Raw genomic sequence first — 19,801 nt, 5'->3', positions numbered from 1 at the left:
GACCAGCCTCCAGAACGTACAGAGGGACCTGTGGTGGTGGATTCAAGTGGGGACGAGTTAATACTTTGTGAGGATGAGGATGTACACACTGAAGAGGGTGAGGAATCGGTGGATGAGGATGACATCTTGCCTCCGTAGAGCCAGTTTGTGCAGGGACACATTAATTGCCAGCTTGTTTTGTGGGGGCCCAAACGAACCAATCATTTCAGCCACAGTTGTGTGGCAGACCCTGGCGCTGAAATGATTGATTTGTTAAAGTGTGCATGTCCTGTTTATACAACATAAGGGTGGGTGGGAGGGCCCAAGGACAATTCCATCTTGCACTTCTTTTTTTTCTTTGCATTATGTACAGTTTGGGGCCTAGTTTTTCTAACTGCCATCCTGTCTGCCACTGCAGTGTCACTCCTAGATGGGTCACGTGTTTGTGCCGCCCACTCGTGTCGCTTAGCATAGTCATCCAGCTACCTCGGTGCAACCTTTTGGACATAAAAACACTATTGTGAGGTGTGAGGTGTTCAGAATAGACTGGAAATGAGTGGAAATTAAGGTTATTGAGGTTAATAATAGCATAGGAGCAGAGAAACCAACAAATTCTGTGATTTTAGCAGTTTTTATGCTTTTTTAAAAAAAAATACAGATCCAAAACACAAAACCCAGAACCCAAAACACGGAAGGGTGGTTTTGGCAAAACCAATCCAGATCCAAAACACGAAGAAAGATCCAGATCCAAAACCAAAACACAAAAAGTGGCCGGTGCACACCCCTAATATATATAGTTCCTGTGAACCAGCACTTCAACAACAGGAATCAAACAATGGCCGCGGTGCTCCACTTAGGAGAAGTATAGGTACAGTGTAAGTGGCACTCAAACGGACTTGTAAAAAATGTGATGAGGCAGTAATCCCGGTCAACGTTTTGGAGTTTAATCCGTCATCAGGACAATTATACAGGCTTGGTTCCTGACACGTTCTGTCAGTACGGCTGCACAGGGGCGCCTGGCCCGTTGGAAGAAAACCCCCGCCCTCCATCCACCTGCTGTAGGTATTATTTTATGGTCAGGGGGAGGACGCAGGGAAGGAGCGGGAGGAGTGGAAGCACGGGATGGCGTTGGGTGCAGAGACACCTAGCGCCGTCCCTGTATATATATATATATATATATATATATAGTTATGATGAAGATGTGCTTATAGTGCAACAAAGCAGAACTACTCTTTAGTAGCACTTAAGGTTTGTTGTGTGCATGTAAAAATGAAGATGCTGAATGTATGTTTGCAGTCTATTTCTGCGCGCATATATATATCTATACATCTATATATATTTATGCTGCAACGTATGTGGGCAGTAGACAGTAAAGTAGATGACGATGTCCCGGCAGATTACAGTCTGTACCCTAGCAGCATGGCCCATGACGTAGTCCCCGGCCCTGGCGTTGTATAACACCACAGAGCTGGTTATATAAAGTAGTCCAGTGGGGGGTGGGGATATAATGAATTGCCTCACGTGTCCTCCTAACATTCCCCAACAGACGAGACGCCGCTATATCTCTGTATCCCCAGCAGAGGGCGGGACAGCAGCGACAGGATGGGGCTGTTGCTCTGTGCTCTCAGACACAGGGAGGACCCGGGAGGATAATGACTCCCCGCGTAGTGAGTAACACCGGCAGCAGCATGTCTGTCACACAGCAACTAGATAGAAGCGGCTGGCCTGTAATAGACGTATAATCGCATTAACTCCTGCATGGCAGGAACAGTGTGTAGTACAGTGTAAGATAGCCCGTGCAATGTGTACATTAGGATTGGGATAATAGAGTGCGCCAGTCATTCTCATAAGAAGAAGATCCTAATACTAACAGTGACTGCTGCTGCCGGTATATAATGCTACTGTTGCCAGCGGTGTCTCTTTAAGAGGCAGGGCCGTGATGTCAGTGTTGCTGTCCCCTCCTCAGGCAATGAGCTCACAGCAGCCCAGGATAGGGCAGGGAGGAGGGGAGCAGGCAGTAAGCTGTGTACGGGGTACACGTACCATACCATAGTGCCCATGCACTGCCCAGCACACGAGGAGGAGGAGGCCTGGCTACACATGCCTGTGTATGAGGGCGCTGCATGTACCTCTGACACATGTGTGTCACTAACAGGGCACTGCAGACGGGCATCGCCAGTCTCGCCTCTATCCTCCCTGCTTCTGTGGCACTGGAGCCCTCTTGCCCTGGTCTGACCAGAGCTTTTATATACTCTGCTGACCTTGGTTTCAATGAACTAGGGCAATGACGTTGTGGTGCCAACTTGAATTCTCTGCTAGGGGCTCTGGCTGCGGTGGGAATTGCCCATGCACATCACAGGGTGTTGGGGACTGGGGGCGTCCTGCAGTGGCACTTAATCAACAGCTCTATTCTTCTTGATTTCCACAGAGAACAAAGGATTGTGACAGTGGAGCTGCACCTGGACCATAACAAAGCACTGTGACAATGGAATAGCTTTATGTAACAAAGTGACACCTCCCTGGTAATAGTATGAATAGTATGGCAATGTGACCGATACACAGCTTGTATCGTGGCAGTAGTATAGCTCTGTATGGTTCTATTGTGGTTATGTGACAGCTAAACTGCCCTCCTGTACTCCAGCAATACAGTACTGTCATGTAGTAGGACCTATCTCTGCAATCCCTTTGTTCTCATGGCGAGCGCCTGGTTTTCTTTTTGATGATGTAGAAAGTGTCCCATCAGCTCTCCAATAATGGAGGTGAGATCTTTGCAGCTTTCAGACTCCTATTCCCTTGACCTCCCTGGCCTTTGCTCTGAGATGCTAGGGGTGGCAGAGGAAGCTTTTAAGGCTGGCAACTTTGAACTGGCAGCAGAGATCTATGGTTCTCAACTAGATGATATGCCCCAGCCTGAGAGATCTTTATATCTGAAGAAAGGGGATGCCTTGGCTTTAGCTGGACGAGTAGCTGATGCTCTGGACTCTTACACAAGGGCGGCAATGCTAAGTCCGCTTTATCCAGAGGAGCTTGGAGTACTTGTTGAAAGTATTGCTCAAAATATCAGAGAAAAAGAACTTAAATTACCGTGTGCCAAGACAAAGAGTGACTGTATACAAGTCCCCTGCACTATTAGCATCCCTGAAAATCCGGACCGATCCCTGGAATCTGACCTCTTCTCCTGTCTAATGTGCAGGCTCTTACTGCTGGATCCAGTCACTTTGAACTGTGGACACTCTTTTTGTAAAACCTGCTTATATGACAAGAAACCGCCCGAGTGCAATTGCTGCAACAATAGAGCTAAAAGCAAAACAGAGGGGCATGAAGCACCTTCCATTGACATGAAGGTAAATGTGGTGCTTGTGAACCTGTTAGAAAAGTGGTTGGGTGAAGAGACCAAGGTACGGAGATTGTCTGTGGAAGGGAATACCCTACGGCAGAACAATGATTTCATTGGCGCTTTAGAGAAATTCAACACGGCATTGGAGCTGGGTAAGTGACATGTTTGCTTATTGGATACTAGCACTTAGTCATGTGACCAAACCGTTTATACAAACATTATGTTTGGTGGGTATCTTCAAACAAAAGTTTTAAAATGTATTAATCTTGAATTTATATAAACAGTTTCTGTTAGATGACAAAAACTTTTTATCTCTCAGTGACCACTGTCTATTACTGTGTCACACAATTTGTCATAAGACCTATACTGTGATAAATGAATGAGTATGAGATTCCTTCAGAACAACTAGGTCACAGAAAATGAAATGCTATAGATCCACAGCTTTGGGATATACCGGAGGTGAGCTGTGATTTTTGTTGGGTTACTATGCAGGTGCACTTGCTAAAGAACGCTTAAAAAAAAGTCACTGATTTCCAAATAGAAGGGATGACATTATTTGCCATATAAATACCTACATGTTACTGTAGTTTCTACATACGTGCATGTACCTGTGTATAATAATACATCTAAGTTTAAACATGGTGTGATAGAAAGGCACTCATAATTTGGTAATACTTATAGTATGAAAAATAGAAATGATGTGTTATACATACACTAGTTTATTGGACCTGGGTCCCCTCAGTCTCCGACCCCCTAGCTCCCATACTTAAGGAGCCCATGCACCAGGCGTCAGTTTGCCCCAATCCTCCAATTGGATCGGAAACAGCGATCTGCCGGTCGGAAATGCTGACCGGCGGCCATTGATGGCCACCAATCCGTCTGAGGATTGCTGAAATTCTACAAGGTAAAAGTCACCAATTTGCAAATCCCGATCGTGATCGGCAAATCTGTGAAATCCAACATGTTGGATATCGCCAATCCTCCAACCTGACATCTGGAGTTTGCAGGATTGCGACAATCAGTCACTTTCTACATCAGGGTCCATAGGGTATCCACAGGATACCTTGGAGTATAGGTGATGACGTCAGGCATCGGGCACCATAGAGTTAAAGTTTTCAGCCTCCCAGGATGTACTAGGGTCCCCCTCCTATACCCCGCCCCCGAGCCAAGGCATCTCAGTTTCGTTGGTGCCCGGCTCGGAGTCGGATGCACCTGTTTAGAGGGGGGCTAAGTTTAGCCCCTGAAGTTTCTTCACAAGCAGCTGTGGCTGCTCATCTGGAAGTACAGCATGGACAGTCAGTACTGACGTCCATGCTGTCTTCCTTACACCCCCGCCGGTACCAGAACACCGGTACTGATCCGGGGATGCTGGTAAGCATCTGGGGTCACAGCTAGCGGTGACCCCAGATGTTTGGGACCATGGGCGGATTCAAGGGGGCAGCAGGTAAGCAGCGGGGTCCCGCGGTGGGTCCCTGCTGAGTACATGGTCCAGAGTCCCCAGGCAGGGGGCTCCCTGGGGACTGGCTGCAGCGTGGAGCCAGGTAACTAACCTGCGCTTCCACTACCCCCCTGGGACAGCGGACCGCGGCTGAGCGGTAGCGCTGCGGCGTCCCAGGGGTTAATTGCATGCCAGGGGAGCGTGCCTTCCCTGTACACACTCGGCGCCTCCCCGGCTGCACACAGCCCTCTCTGCATCTGCTGACTGGCCCTGTGGCAGCGCTCCTCCCCCAGGCCGGCCTCCTCTCTGCTCCTCGGTGGCCATCTTTTGCTGGAAGCATGGTGAGCGCTGCTGGACGCTGATGATCGGCATACCTCTCCTCTGTTGGAACAGGTCTGTGTATGCAGCGCTGAGTCCTACCAGGCCCTGTGTCTGCGTAGTTGAGGATCAGCGCTGATAGTGCAGGGATTGATTTCTTTGCATTGTATGTGACTTCTTCTAGCATCTGCTGCCTGTACTTTCACTTTCTACTGTCAGCCTTTTCACTGTCCCTGCTCCTCTTCTGCTAAAACCCTTGCGGTGCGGTGATGGCAGGGTGGTTCTCCCACTATACTAACAAGTATCAGTGAGAGGGGTCACATACTTACCATCATGTCTGAGAGTGACTTTCCTCTCCAGCTTATTTGTACTACATGCAAGGTACCAATAGCGGAGGGGCTATGTCGACAGTGTTATTTATTGGCGCGGCCAATTACTGTCACGGCTCCGGTACAGGAGCCGCCCTGGGCTTGTTTTGCCAAAGCGCTTACAACCCTCGTGGGCCAGTTAGCTCCACAGCCTGCGTTCCCACAGATGGGATTGTCCCAGCAGTCAGTGGTGTCCTCACCCATGCAGGGTTTCCCAAGACAATTGATGGTACCCCATAGTCTCCCTATTTCCCCTCCTCAGGTCTCTCAGGAGCCTGCGTGGGTTAATTCACTGACAAGTTCTGTACAGCATTTGTCGGACGTGTTACAAGGGGAGTCAGTGTTGAGGCCACATAAGCGGCCGGTGGCGTCTCTGTCCGCTCCTTATGAGGATGACGACCGATGATGGGGAGATTCTGAATGTTTCTGACCAAGAACCTCTCCGTTCTAAAGAGTCGGACGCTAAGTCCAAGGTTTATATTCCTGGACTTATTCGGGCAGTCCGCACGGCTTTAGTGATTGAGGATGAAGATCCTCCGGTGTCCAAGTCAAATATGCCTTTTTTAAGGATATTAAGGGTGACGCCACAGTGTTTCCTTTTTCGTGTCAGTTAGTAGACCATTTAGAGGAGGCGTGGAAACACCCTGGCAAACGATAGCCTCAGAGACGCTTGGCGGTGGCTTATCCGTTTGCGGACAATTATTTTTCTAAGTGGGAATCCCCTCCACAGGTGGATTCTCATGTGACACGCCTAGTCTGAAGTGCCACATTGCCCATGCCCTCCATGTCATCCTTGAAGGATGCTACGGACCGTAAGGGGGAGATCTGCCTAAAGTCAGTTTATTCCCTTGCGGGGGGGCAGTCAGGCCGGCTATGGCCATTTGTTGGGTAGCCAGAACTATGGAGCGCTGGGCTGATAGTTTGGAGGCGTCTTTGGATTCCGACTGTTCGGCTGAACAGACCGAGTTGATAGGCAATCTCCGAGATTCGGCCACTTATATCAATGAAGCGGCCTTGGATATCAGTACCCTGACTTCTCGGATGTCTTCGGCAGCTGTGGCTGCTCGTCGCACCTTATGGTTGCGATCTTGAAAGGCGGATGCTGATTCCAAGTAGAGCTTGGAAGCTTTGTCTTTTAATGGAGAAGTCCTATTTGGTCCGGATCTGGACAAAATTGTAGCCACGCTGGCGGCAGCCAAATCGGCATGTCTCCCGTCTGCTGCGCTTCCTTCCAGTTCAGGTACGTCGTCCTTTCGGCCTTACAGGGCCCAGGCTGGTCTTTTCCCCGACAGGCTGGCCCCAAAAAATCGTCCAGGCCCCGGAAACAGGCCTGGAGTACCAGACATCCGGCCCCTAAGCCAGATGACAAGCCTGCGGCCTGACGGTCTGGGCCTCCCTTTGGGGGATCCCAAAGTGGGAGGCCGCTTGCTACAGCTCGCTCAGTGTTGGTCGGTTACCACGACAGACACTTGGGTTCACGAGGTGGTTTCTCACGGGTATGCCCTCTCCTTCCGGCACAGGCCCCCGTCCTGATTCTTCACCACGGGTCTTCCATCAGACCGGAATAAAGCCATGGAACTGTGGAAGGTTTTGCACACTATGCTCCAGGCTGGAGTTATAGTGCCTGTTCCATTCTCCCAGAGGGGCCAGGGTTTCTATTCCAATCTGTTTTTGGTGCAGAAACTCAATGGGTCGTACCGTCCGATCCTCAACCTCAAAGCACTGAACAAGTCCTTGCGGGTGCCGAGGTTTCGGATGGAGACCCTACGGTCCATCATTCTGGCGCTGGAACCTGGGGATTACATGTGTCGTTGGACATACAGGACGCTTACCTGCATGTCCCTATTCTTTTACGCCATCAACAATTCCTCAGGTTTGCAATCCGCAACGATCACTTCCAGTTCCGGGCGTTACCTTTTGGGCTGTCGCCAGCCCAAAGTGTGTTCACCAAGGTTATGGCGGTCATGGCAGCTTCCCTGCGGCTGCAGGGAGTCCGCATGTTACCGTACCTGGACGACCTTCTGTTGGTAGCAGGATCTCCAGAGCTCCTTCTACGCCACTTGGACCTGACTATTGCGGTACTGCACCGGCACGGCTGGTTAAACTGGCAGAAGTCCACCCTAATCCCATCTCAGAGGATTCTGCACCTCGGAGCCTTATTGGACTCCGGACAGCAAAGGATCTTTGTGACGGGGAAAAGATCTCTGCCTTACAGTTGAGGGTGCGCAGTTGTCTGCAGAGTCGCCGGGTGTCTCTGCATTCGGCGATGAGGTTACTGGGCTCCATGGTGTCAGTATTCGACATGGTGGAATATGCCCAGTTTCACTCCAGACCTCTGCAGCAATTGATCCTGTCCAAGTGGAATGGACTGCCTCAGAGTCTAAGGTCCCAGATAATGGTGCTCACTCCGGAGGTTCGCCTGTCCCTAGCCTGGTGGTTGCAGACGGCCCATCTCAACAAGGGTCGTCCTTTCTGGGTGGCGAATTGGGTCCTGTTGACAACGGACGCCAGCCTTCGTTGTCACGGGTCCACACTTGTTCCAGGGCAGATGGACTCAGGCGGAAAAGGAGCTTCCGATAAACATCTTGGAACTCCGCGCTGTTTTCAATGCTCTCCAGCAGGCATAGCGGGTTCTCCAAGGTCACCCCGTGCAGGTCTAGTCGGACAACGCCACCACCGTGGCCTACGTAAGTCGGCAAGGAGGAACCCGAAGTCGGGCGGCACTCGCAGAGGTGTCCCACATCCTGGTCTGGGCGGAGTGCAATCTCCCGGCCATATCGGCAGTATTCATCCCGGGAGTTCTCAACTGGGAGGCGGACTTTCTCAGTCGCCAGGACGTTCATCTGGGGGAATGGTCTTTGCACCAGGACGTCTTTCAACTTCTGGTGGACAGGTGGGGTCTTTCAGAGATCGACCTCATGGCGTCACGGCACAACAACAAGTTGCTGGTGTACCGGTCTCGCACAAGAGACGAAAAGGCGTCTATGGTGGATGCTCTGTCCGTCCAGTGGACGTTCCGGTTTGCTTATCTCTTTCCTCCGTTTACCCTTCTTTCACGGGTAATCCGGAAATTCAAACAGGAAGGAGGGACGCTCCTGTTGATAGCTCCCGCGTGGCCCAGGCGGCACTGGTTCTCAGACCTTCGGGGTCTGTCCATGGACAGCCCTCTGCGGTTGCCGCTACGACCGGACCTTCTGTCACAGGGTCCTTGTCTTCACCCGGACCTGACTCGGCTGTCTTTGACGGCGTGGCTGTTGAGACGGCCATGTTAAGGTCCAGGGGTTTTTCAAGCTCTGTAGTACGGACTATGCTAAAAGCTCGGAAGCCTTCTTCTGCAAGAATATATCATTGTGTGTGGCATACGTTCTTCCAGTGGTGTCGGCCGAGAGGTTATGCACCTCGCGAGTTCCGTCTGTCTAGAGTGTTGGCTTTTCTACAGGCCGGGACTAGACCATGGGCTTCGCCTTGCTTCTCTGAAGGTACAGGTGTCTGCCCTGTCCGTCTGGTTCCATCGTAGGATTGCTGCAATCCCTGATGTGCGCACCTTTATGCAAGGTGTTCTCCAAATTCAGCCACCTTTTGTTCCACCGGTGGCGCCTTGGGATTTAGCTGTGGTCCTGAGGGCTCTCCAGGGACCGCCGTTTGAACCACTGAGCTCAGTGGACCTTAAATGGCTGACAACTAAAACAATTTTCCTTCTGGCCATTGCTTCGGCCAGACGTGTTTCTGACTTAGAGGCTCTCTCTTGTAGACCCCCTTTTCTGATTTTTCATAGGAACAGGGCGGTGCTGCGCACTCGTCCTGGTTTCCTTCCCAAAGTTGTTTCGAGTTTCCACATCAACGAGGAAATCGTTGTGCCGGCTTTTAACTCACCTGACCTTTCCGTGGGTGAGGCCACTTTGGATGTTGTGTGGGCCTTAAGGATTTATGTTGACCGCACTTCTTCGTTTAGGAAGTCGGACGCCTTGTTTGTCCTCTATGGCTTCCGTAAAAAGGGTTGGCCTGCTTCAAAGCAGACTTTGGCAGGCTGGATTCGTATGGCCATTTTAGAAGCATATCTTCATGAAGGCCTTCTGGTTCCTTCCTCTGTGAGGGCTCATTCCACTAGGTTTGTGGGTCCTTCGTGGGCAGCTCGACGTGGTGCCTCTGCAGTCCAGATCTGCAAGGCTGCCACGTGGTCCTCTGTCCATACCTTTGTGAGGTATTATGCGTTTGACACCTTTGCCTCTCAGGATGCTTCCTTCGGGCGGCGGATTCTCCTTTCAGCACAGGAGCGTCCCCACCCTAAAGGATACTGCTTTGGGATATCCACAAGGTATCCTGTGGATACCCTATGGACCCTGATGTAGAAAATATGAGATATGGTAAGAACTTACCTTTGTTATCTCTATTTCTACGAAGTCCATAGGGTTCCACAGGACTCCCGCCCTGTCGCACCTGTGCTGCAGATGGGCTTTGCTCTGGTCACCGTTTTTTTCCGTCTCCCTCTGGTGAGAATGTGATTCTTGTGTGTGTCCATATATTTTTTCTCTCTCTTCCTTCTCCTCCTCTGGCCTATGGCTTGGTACATAACTGAGATGCCTTGGCTCGGGGGCGGGGTATAGGAGGGGGACCCTAGTGCATCCTGGGAGGCTGAAAACTTTAACTCTATGGTGCCCGATGCCTGACGTCATCACCTATACCCCAAGGTATCCTGTGGAACCCTATGGACTTCGTAGAAATAGAGATAACAAAGGTAAGTTCTTACCATATCTCATATTTTTGTATGGGGACATTTACTCCAGTGGCCGGTCCCCCTCTCCGTCTCTCCCATCTCCTTCGCAGTGGGAGCTGTTGGGGAGCGTGCCCCAGCTTCCACTGTGCGTAGATTGAGACGGAGCAGACCTTCTAAAATTATGTAGAATTTTTTTTGTTTTCAATGAACCTGATGCAGAATTAAACACAAATCGGACGTACGTGCTCCTGCTTTGTTTGCATTAATGTAGGTGCATATATTCGCCCATATGCAGAGTTGTATGCATCTTGCAGTCCGCCCACACCCTATTTTTACACTTGGTTCAAAGGATACACCTGGAAACGCTTATGCCCAACTGTGCAAAACCCACAGTTCCTTCAGCACACCCTCACTGAACTTTGCCGACATGTAAAAGTAGCGTTACACAGCTGTTATGCCTTCTCATTATCAACTGGGGATGCGATTAAACCGCATGCGGATCTGCATCACCTATACATGCATATGGTCCAGGGCGCATGCAGTGAAAAAAACATGCAAGATACGCTCTGCAAACAGGTGTACATTCAACTCTGCATCAAGCCTAATATGTTCATAGTGCTGCTTCACAACTGCGATATACCAAAGGTGACAAGTAACCTAAACAACATTCAACCTTAACAAGCGGACACAACACATATTAACAAACAGTTTTTAGGAGGAGACCCTTTAGATAATAGCTAATCCCAAAAATTCTGATTTCAGTATGTAAACCTGAAATTCCACATGCTAGATTATGGGTAAAATGACGCCAATAAAAGAACATCTATCAGAGCAGTGTAAGTCCATTTAGTATGGTTGTGACTGTGGGCCTGATTCAGAGCTAAACGCAATTGCAATTTGCACGCAGATCGAGTGATTATTTGCCATCTAAAGGGGACAAGCGGAAATGTTACTAATAGTAACCAATCAGATACTAGCTATCATTTATATAATACATTTTATAAAATATCTACATTCTGATTGGGTGCTATGGGCAATACCTCTGTAGACTACCAAAGAGTGATTCACAATTTCACTAGCTTTTGTAATTCTATTCATGGGAAACAGACTCATGGTTATAGGACACAACCTCTAGTGAACAAAGTTACTGTAACCAGGAATTTATTTTTATTATTATTACATTAATACTGCTATTTCTATCCTACTCAGAGTAAATGTGATACTTTGTGGTCCTGAATAATCATTTTAAAGTAATATGAGTAGTAGATTTCATTATGATCGCATTCACTCGTAACACCAAATGACAAGAAATTTGGTATTATAATGTTAAATAATAATGTAAAATAATCATGAACATGCTGCTGTATTTTTTATTTTAAACCAAGTAGCCATCGAATTGTGCTGATAAAGGGAAACATTAAATACAATTATGCCTAAAATCCGTATGATTGGACCCTTTGAAACTTTAACTGAAAAGAACGTATGGGATAGTTTAAAGCTATAATTATGTAATTCAATGGAATAGGGATAGAATACTCCCCCGTTTCTAGCGGCCAACCCCTGTCACCACCAACAAACGGCTTCTCCTGTCACTCATATAGATGGGCAGCCTATGTGCAGCAAGCGAACGCTTCCTGATCTCCCGCACTGCGATGCATGCGCAGAATGCAAATATCGGCGGTCTGCGTGTGAGCTTCTTAGTGAGCGGGTCTGAATCGGGCCCAGAGCTCCCTACTGATCCTAAATAATTTCTATATGATGTTCCTGTAGAATTCAAGATGATTGAATGTAAGGCTGCTGAAGGGAAGGGATAGCAATAACACTTTCAGACAGGAATTCGTATGATACCATGTTACAGTATGAGAGAACTTACGAGTCGGGACAGGAACACTGTGCATTACCATCAATATTTTACCAATATTATTGATTTCAAATATTTTCAACAAAGGTTTATGTGACCTAGCCTCATTCAGAGATGTATGCTAATGCCACAACAGCTGGAAATTTGTACGCAGCGGCTGTGCGAAAATATGCAAATGTCGCACCTGCCAGGATTTGTATTGAGGTGCACACTGGCGACTCTGCAAATCCATGTGACTGCGTACAGAGACGCAGCATCCGGTGCAGATCAGTCAGTAATCGGCCTTCTGAGTAAACCCTGCGATCGCACAGAATTAATCCTCACTGAGAGCAACAACGTTGCTGAAACTTGACGAATGCGCAGATTACAGATAATCGCTCAACTGCATAAATATCGTCATTGCGTCATCTCTGCATCAGGCTTTGTGATGCAATACCAGAACTAGGAAGTCCTATATACTGTAGTATTGGTTGACCCTTCATTTGTAAACAAGTTATAGAACATCCTAATAAACAGGGCCACAGTCAGTACATACCATCATCATGGATCCTGCAGGATGTAGACGATCCTAATAATATAAGGAAGCAGAACGCGGATTAAATGATCCATGTCAATTTATTACAGCACTGTTTGTTTAAGAATATGTCTGCAGACTTTCTGCTACACGGATGGTACAATTATTGACTGTATTAAAGAACAGTGCATGGTTTTGATGGTTATACTAAACACACCAGGCCAGTTATAGTATGACTACCCACCACTGACATTGTAGCGCTCCATACATTATATAGATAGAATTGAATGTACATTGCACTGCTCACAGTATTCCATTTGTGGCTGAGAGAAACCAGCATGCTAATAGCCAAATACTCTTCCTTTGAGATAAATATGTAATCCTCTAGAACAGTGCTTGTAGCACCATAGAGTATCAAATATTTTCCATGGTACACCTAAGCCAAAAGTTTCTTATTGAGAAATTCTGCAAAAATGATTAAATTACATAAATTGTGCTGATCTGTCATCCTTTGGTTCAGTTATGTGGATGTGGACAGGGTTGTGATTCTGTTTGTCCCTCCCTCTTACCTGTGAGCAGCCTCTCTCCCCAGCACGGGGCTGCAGTGGGGCTAGGGAGGCTGCTGCTGCTAAGCAGCAGCAGCAGTCCCCTCTGCGGGGGTGGGGAGGAGCGAACGCACTGATCACGACCCTCGCCCCCATATCCTGGGTTTGCCCCTGGCTGAGGGGCTCACAATGCCCCCTTGCTCAGCTTGGAGGTGCTGTGAGCCCCCCTATGGGAGACGTGGCCACACCTAGTACAATTAGGTTACGCCCACAAAAACTGCTCTCTATGGGACTGATTACATGGACCACAAATAATTTTATTTGGTCCTGGACTACCAACCTGTGGCACCCCTACAAGTACCCCGCGGCACCCTAGGATGTCACTGCAGCCAGTTTGAGAACCACTTCCTCTAGTAGCTAGATACTCCACAGAATTGCTACTTTCTATGAAACTCACTATTAAACATTATTGTGGCTACAAAACTGTATTAATAATTGTGTGGGATACATTGAATCTGCTAATGCTTTATAGTTGTGTGAAATAACAAATAGAACAATGAGGACTATCTGTGTAACATCACAATCTAACTATTAATTGATGTAATTATCAGCAATTGAGTCACACATGTGGACTAGTTTCATCAACAAAGGACCTTATAACTGATAACAGATTGTAATCCTTGGCAGCAGAAAGTACTTTTTTTTTTTTTTAAACACATTTTTTCCTGCATTGTCTCATTTAACTACTTGTCATTTTAATTATATTGCTAGCACAGGACCGTATTGTACAAATAGTCTAATAAATGTTTTACCTAATTCTGATAAGCAAATAGTAGTTTTTTTTTTTATATATCTTATTCAAACAAGAACAAAAACAAAAATATGCAAGAATGAACAAATAGTCACATGTATGATATCTCCCATACAAAATCTTAGCACAGTTTGTGAACACCAAGGAATATTTAAAGAATTGTGTTTATGTACCACATGAAATTTCTCCAGCGGAACTTCAAGCGCAATATTGAAAGACAATGAGTAGATAATTAAGTTTGACATTGGCTGACCATCCTCCGAAGCCCATCAACATGTTCCTGGACATCAGTGTGAATACCTATAGTATAGGGGGATTCCACCTAACTTGTCCAAATATGAAAAAATGCAGAAATGCCATATACCTACTAGTATATACAAACTTATAGCTCACAGTTTCATTGACCAGGGACACTTAGTCATTGAAGCAAGGGCCAAAGCCATCATACAAGCCTGTTCTACACACCTTAACTAATGTTAAAGTATTAAAGACATACTGAGCCTGATTCTGAGTTGCACGCAAAGCCGATATTCACGTTGTTACTGCTTGTGGGCAAAAATCCCTTAAACTTCTACGGCGCATGCATTACACATACTGTATGCACAAAGGCTTGTAAAAGTGATTGATGTTTCTGAAAGGTGTCAGGGAGGCTCCTTAGCGAGATGGTCTGTCTTATGGGAGAGCTGCGGGCATGTCAGTGATAGTGGTTGTGTACACAGACACTCTACCGCTCACACAGGAGGCCATACACAGACTGAGAAACTGCACCTGCCATAGGACTGGTGCAAGTTTCAATTGTGCGACCAATGAGAAACAATTGAATTGCTCTGATAGACGCCTATTAGTTAAGATGCCCAAAAACACAGTTGAGTTCCCCCCATTATATCTGTTTTCTGTGTCTTAATGGTACACCATCATCAAGAGGGATGTAGTTATCCCAGCTGTCGGGATGCCTTCACTCAGAATGCCGGCGACGGAATCCCGACACCAGTCAGAAGGCCTGATTCAGAGCCGCTCGTAAGCGGCCGCTCGCTCGCTCTGACCGATGTTCGCACATCTGCGCATGCGTACGGATTGTAATACGCTTGCGCGAACCAGTCAGTGCGGCCGAAAATCGTTTGTTCGCTATATAGCGAATGCCTGCTATTTTGAGTGACAGAAGGAGGCGTATGTGGGTGGTAACAGGGGAAGGTGCTTGAAAACGGGGGTGTGGAATTAGATCGCAGGCGTGCTTAAAGGTCAAAACGGGCGTTTTAAGGGAGTGCATAATTTATACAGCAGCGTCATTGACCACGTCACTTGTTTTTTTTTTACCCTGAACTGATTGCAAAATAGCGGTTGAAAAAACCTGCCACAAGAATAGCGAGCAGTTCATACGCTGTTCGATGTGCTCGATTAATCTAATAAATAGCGGACATGACGTAGGATGCGAGCGGCCAGGGGGCGTATTTTTCAAAAATACAACCGCAAGTTTTGCTCGCTCGTTCAGACTTAGAGGCGTGAACAGACCGCAATTAGCGAACGGTTCATTTGAATAGCCACCCCTTGTTTTAGAACGAACGACCGCAAATAGCGAGCGGCTCTGTATCAGGGCCAGAATCCCGACCACCGGCATCCCGACATTAAGTATTGGGGTTAGGGGGAGGGTTGGGCACTAGGGGGAAGGTTAGGTTCAGGCTGTGGGGAGAGAGGAGTTGGGGAAGAGAGTATACTTACCTCCTTCTGTCTGTATTGTGACCCTGTCGGGATACTGGTGTCTGGATTATGACTGCATCCTGTACCCAGCCCAGTGAAGACTATGTATAACCTAGTAATATGCTTGGATTTTAAGAGTAATTACTTTATAATATTTTGCATATTTAATCCTGGGCAAATCCAGGGGGGGGGGCGCAATCAGTGCAATACCCCCACCCCCCTCCCCCACACAGACAGAGGGAAGTGCTGCTGCTCAATGGCAGCAGTCTCCCTGCTCCACTGCAGCCCAGCACACATCAACGTGTGTTGGGCTGCTGACAGGAAAGAGGGACGTGGGGCGGCGTTAGACCTGGGCCCCTGCCAGGCCCCTCCAACAAGCCCGGGCAATTAGTACCAGCTCCCCCCCCCCCACTCGGCGCCCCTGAATATGCCACGGACATCGCAGTAGCACTTTGTGGAGAATTTAATTCCCCTCTTTGTGTGTAAATTCCATAAAAATCTTCCAGTTATTCCCCATCGCAGTGAAATTTAGTTGCGGGAACGTACTTTACCTTCATTGCTTTATTTATGCTGATCTGTTGTGAAAAAAAATCTGCCATTAGTGTTACATATTTCAAGTAGCAAAGAAGGGGCTGTCTTGGTGAAGTATGGGTCATATAGCATGAGGCGAATGGGGAGATCCCCTTTCCAACTGCCAGGGCCACCATCGGGGGGAGGGGGACTGTTGGGCCCGTAATCGCGGGCCTTTATAGAGGGCCTTCCCCTTGTTCCTGCCGCCAATACCTGGAGAGCTGCACAGTGGCCGAATTCCCTAAAGCCATGGTTAGCATTGGCCTGTGGGAGCCAGCTGTCAGGGGGGCACAGAGTGATCCATCTATAACCTCTGTCTGCGCGCTGCTGATCACTGCAGCGGTTCAGGCAGTGGTTAGAGATGGATCTATCTTATCTATTACTTTGGGGCCTGTCCGGACAGCCGCTTGCCGGGGACTGTCTGGTACAATAGAGTTTGATTTGTTGTTTTTTTTTTGTCTTGTCATTTTATTGAGACAAGGCATACATGACGTCATGACCAATCAGAGATCTCTTATTTATTTTAATGTTAAAGGGGTGTTATAGCACTAGGGCATTTATTTTACGGGCCTTACTTCCTTAGCTGGTGGTTGGCAGCTACAGTGTTTGGACCCCTGCAGCATGTTCCCCCTTTTTATAGTGCTACCAGCCCTAGCTGGCAATATCTAGTGATTGTAATGGACTTCACATGTAGTTATACAGCCAGTCGAGAGAGGTGCATTAGCAGCTATTTCACTATGCAGCTATCTACTGTTTAATAAGTTATTCAGGTGCATTTTCGACACCTTCAACACTTGCTAGCTATTACATCTGGCAACTTGTTTGTTTTGCATACAAAATATCAGTTTGGTGACTTGCAACGCATGAGATTGATTCTGTTGGGTTTCAGGTGATTTTGCATCTATTCGCATTCTGTTTCTTGAAACTCACCGGATATTCGTCAGAATTGTGATAGTTTTGAAAAGTCGCAGGCTATGACATTTATCCCTTCATCTACTAATTAAATCATCGGCCTAACCTGTGAGCACTATTTTTCAGTTCAATAACACCTATTTACATTTCACCTAGCTCTAAACACTACCTTGCTTAAATGTAAACTTCATTATCAGTTGTTGTCTGTGCAGGGCTCGTTTGGAAAGTCTGTCAACAGCTGTGATCTGATATAGAAGTAGTACATTACAGATGAACATTTCCACAATCACTGAAAGCAGCTTAGCTACATGAGAAGTTCAACTTCTTTATGGAAAAATCTCAGTTCAACTCTCTAATCTGAAATAGTAAATAATGAAAGCAAAAATAACTGCATTTGAGTATTATTTATTATATATTTTTATATAATGCCAGCATTCCATAGCACTTTGCATTGTTTAGCATTTGTTCAAGTAATGATACCTACACATGGATAGGTTTACCTGGCTATTTTGATTTGTTATTATTATGATTACTGTTATTACTTTTTATTTATAAGATGTCATCAAGTGTTCTCATTGCTGTACATGGAGAATTACAATAAGTTAAATATAAAAGGGTTGGGTACGGGATTCCGCGGTCGGGATGGCGCCGGTCAGAATACCGGCAGCAGCATCCTGACAGTGAGAATCCCGACAGCACTAGGTGAGGAACCTAACCCTCCCTCCCTGATGCCTATCTCTAACCCCCCCCACCTTAGTGCTTAAACCTAACTTCCCCCTTCCCGCACCCTAAACCTAACTCTCCCCCAAGTGCCTACCGCTCCCCCTAATCCCCGATACTAACCTTCAGGATGCCGACGGTCAGGATTCCGGGGCCGGGAAACCGCTGTGGTCAGGATTCCTGCGCCGGTATTGTGACCGTCGACATCCCTCACACTGGGATACTGACTACGTCCCATATAAAAAGTTTCAGACAGACTGTACAAGGGCAAAACATTGAGATACAGGTGCAAATTAATGAAATACAGTTATTAACAGCAGAATTTGATGACCCTGTGCTCTGGGAAGGGCGAACAGAAAATTATGTGTGTATGTATGTATGTCTATGATGGGGAGTGCACTGAATACCAGTATAGTGCAGTGTGAGAACCATGATGGTGGAGGGCTTAGAGAAAGCTTAGTCACTCTAAGTCAGGGGTGGGGAACCTTTTTTCTGCCGAGGGCCATTTTGATATATATAACATTATTCGCAGGCCCGGTGCAGGCCACGCTCCCTCCATGTGTCGTTACACGGGGCCGGACAACAATCACCAGTGATTACAGCAATGCCCGGAGCATCCTGTGGATGCTCCGGGGAGCTGTAAGGACAGCGGTGTGACCATCTGAAGTGTCCTAAGGATGCTCCAGGCCTGCACTGCTGCATAGATTCTGGCTGCAGGGTGCCATTCTAGGCACCCTGCTAGCCAGATGAGGCTAGCAGAGAAAAGCTCAGAGGGCCAGACCAAATGATTCCGAGGGCCTTATACAGCCCCCGGGTCTGAGGTTCCCCATCCCTGGTCTAAGTGGATGAAAGTTATACCTGGGGGGACAGAAAATGCAAGTTCAGAGTGTGATGATAAAACACCTATTTATTAAAGCCTATCAGTTATCAAGACATGTTTGAATTCTTCCAGGCCAATACATTTCCAAAAAACGTGAGTGAGTTCCAAAGGAGATGAGAAGCACGGGTAGAGTCTGGAAGTGGTATGAGTTACTCAGCAAGGAGACAAAATGAGTAGGAAGGGAGAGGGTGAGATGAAGTGTAACTTGAGATTTGGTCAAAGTTGTAAAAGAGGAAGTAGGGGTTGAGTCTGAGACATGTAAGTGCTTGGACATCCAGGAAGAGATGAAAGAGAGACATTTGAAGATGAGGAAGGAGGAGAATTAGATTTATGTAATCGTCCGCATGGAGGTAGTATTGTAGATGGGGACCAAAGTTAGAGCCTTCGGGAGAACCAACCTGAAGAGGGAGAGGTAGAGTGAGGAGACAGGGAATGAGTAGTTAGAAAGGTATTAATTGGACTGAACAATGAGATTACTTGAAACCCAAGCAATGTTGCTGGCGCACACACACACACACACACACACACACACACATCCCAATTGCTGCCATTAAACAATTAGACAATCCGTTTTTCCTGTATTCCCCATAAAGAGCCAACTACTCTTCTTTTGATTGTGTTAAACTAAACACAAAGTGAAATTCTGTTAATCAATTTAGACATTTACGAAACTGACCAAACAACCAATGCACAGTGAGTGGTCCCATTTAAGCCTATAAAAATCTTGTGTAATGTTGGTAGCAATGAGGTTATCCTACGGACTGTACCAGTTTCTGTGATAGTTTTGCAAGGATATTGTGTATCAATGAAGGTACACAAAATGATATGAGAGAGAGCTAATATTTGATGGTTTATTCATGGCTTCTGGAACATTTTAAACAGCAATTTCTAAATTTATTTGGTTTTAATATTAAAAAAAAAGTGTATGATATGCTTTTGGCATCTTCTTAGCTTAACTCCAATCTTGCATCAACAATGTGTTGTGGTCATCTGTGTACTGAATGCATAGAACAAAACACCCAATTAATTATTTGTACCTTACTATTCTCTAGTGGTGAGTTCAGACTCTTTCTCTGTATGAAACAGTCTTTTCCTAATCATTAAAAAAATGTACTAACCAATCTATGCAGACAAAACAT

General features: G+C 47.0%; 1 protein-coding gene across 2 annotated transcripts in view; it reads left to right on the top strand.

The window, feature by feature from the left end:
- The first annotated feature begins 1,529 nt into the window (after window positions 1–1,529).
- The window catches only part of LONRF2 (LON peptidase N-terminal domain and ring finger 2), a 75,337-nt gene continuing 57,065 nt past the window's right edge, over window positions 1,530–19,801 (top strand). Inside the window, exons 1-2 of one of the 2 annotated variants that reach the window (XM_088454128.1) lie at window positions 1,530–1,646; window positions 2,408–3,468. In XM_088454128.1, coding sequence (XP_088310254.1) covers window positions 2,733–3,468 — 736 coding nt within the window. In that variant the 5' untranslated portion in view covers window positions 1,530–1,646; window positions 2,408–2,732. Of the gene's footprint in view, window positions 1,647–1,879; window positions 3,469–19,801 lie in introns of those variants that run through there. The other variant, XM_088454129.1, reaches the window with a different exon arrangement.

Source organism: Taudactylus pleione, unplaced genomic scaffold, assembly GCF_031769625.1.
Source record: "Taudactylus pleione unplaced genomic scaffold, aTauple2 ptg000609l, whole genome shotgun sequence".
Lineage (NCBI taxonomy): Eukaryota > Metazoa > Chordata > Amphibia > Anura > Myobatrachidae > Taudactylus > Taudactylus pleione.
This window is presented reverse-complemented; position numbering and strand designations above follow the sequence as displayed.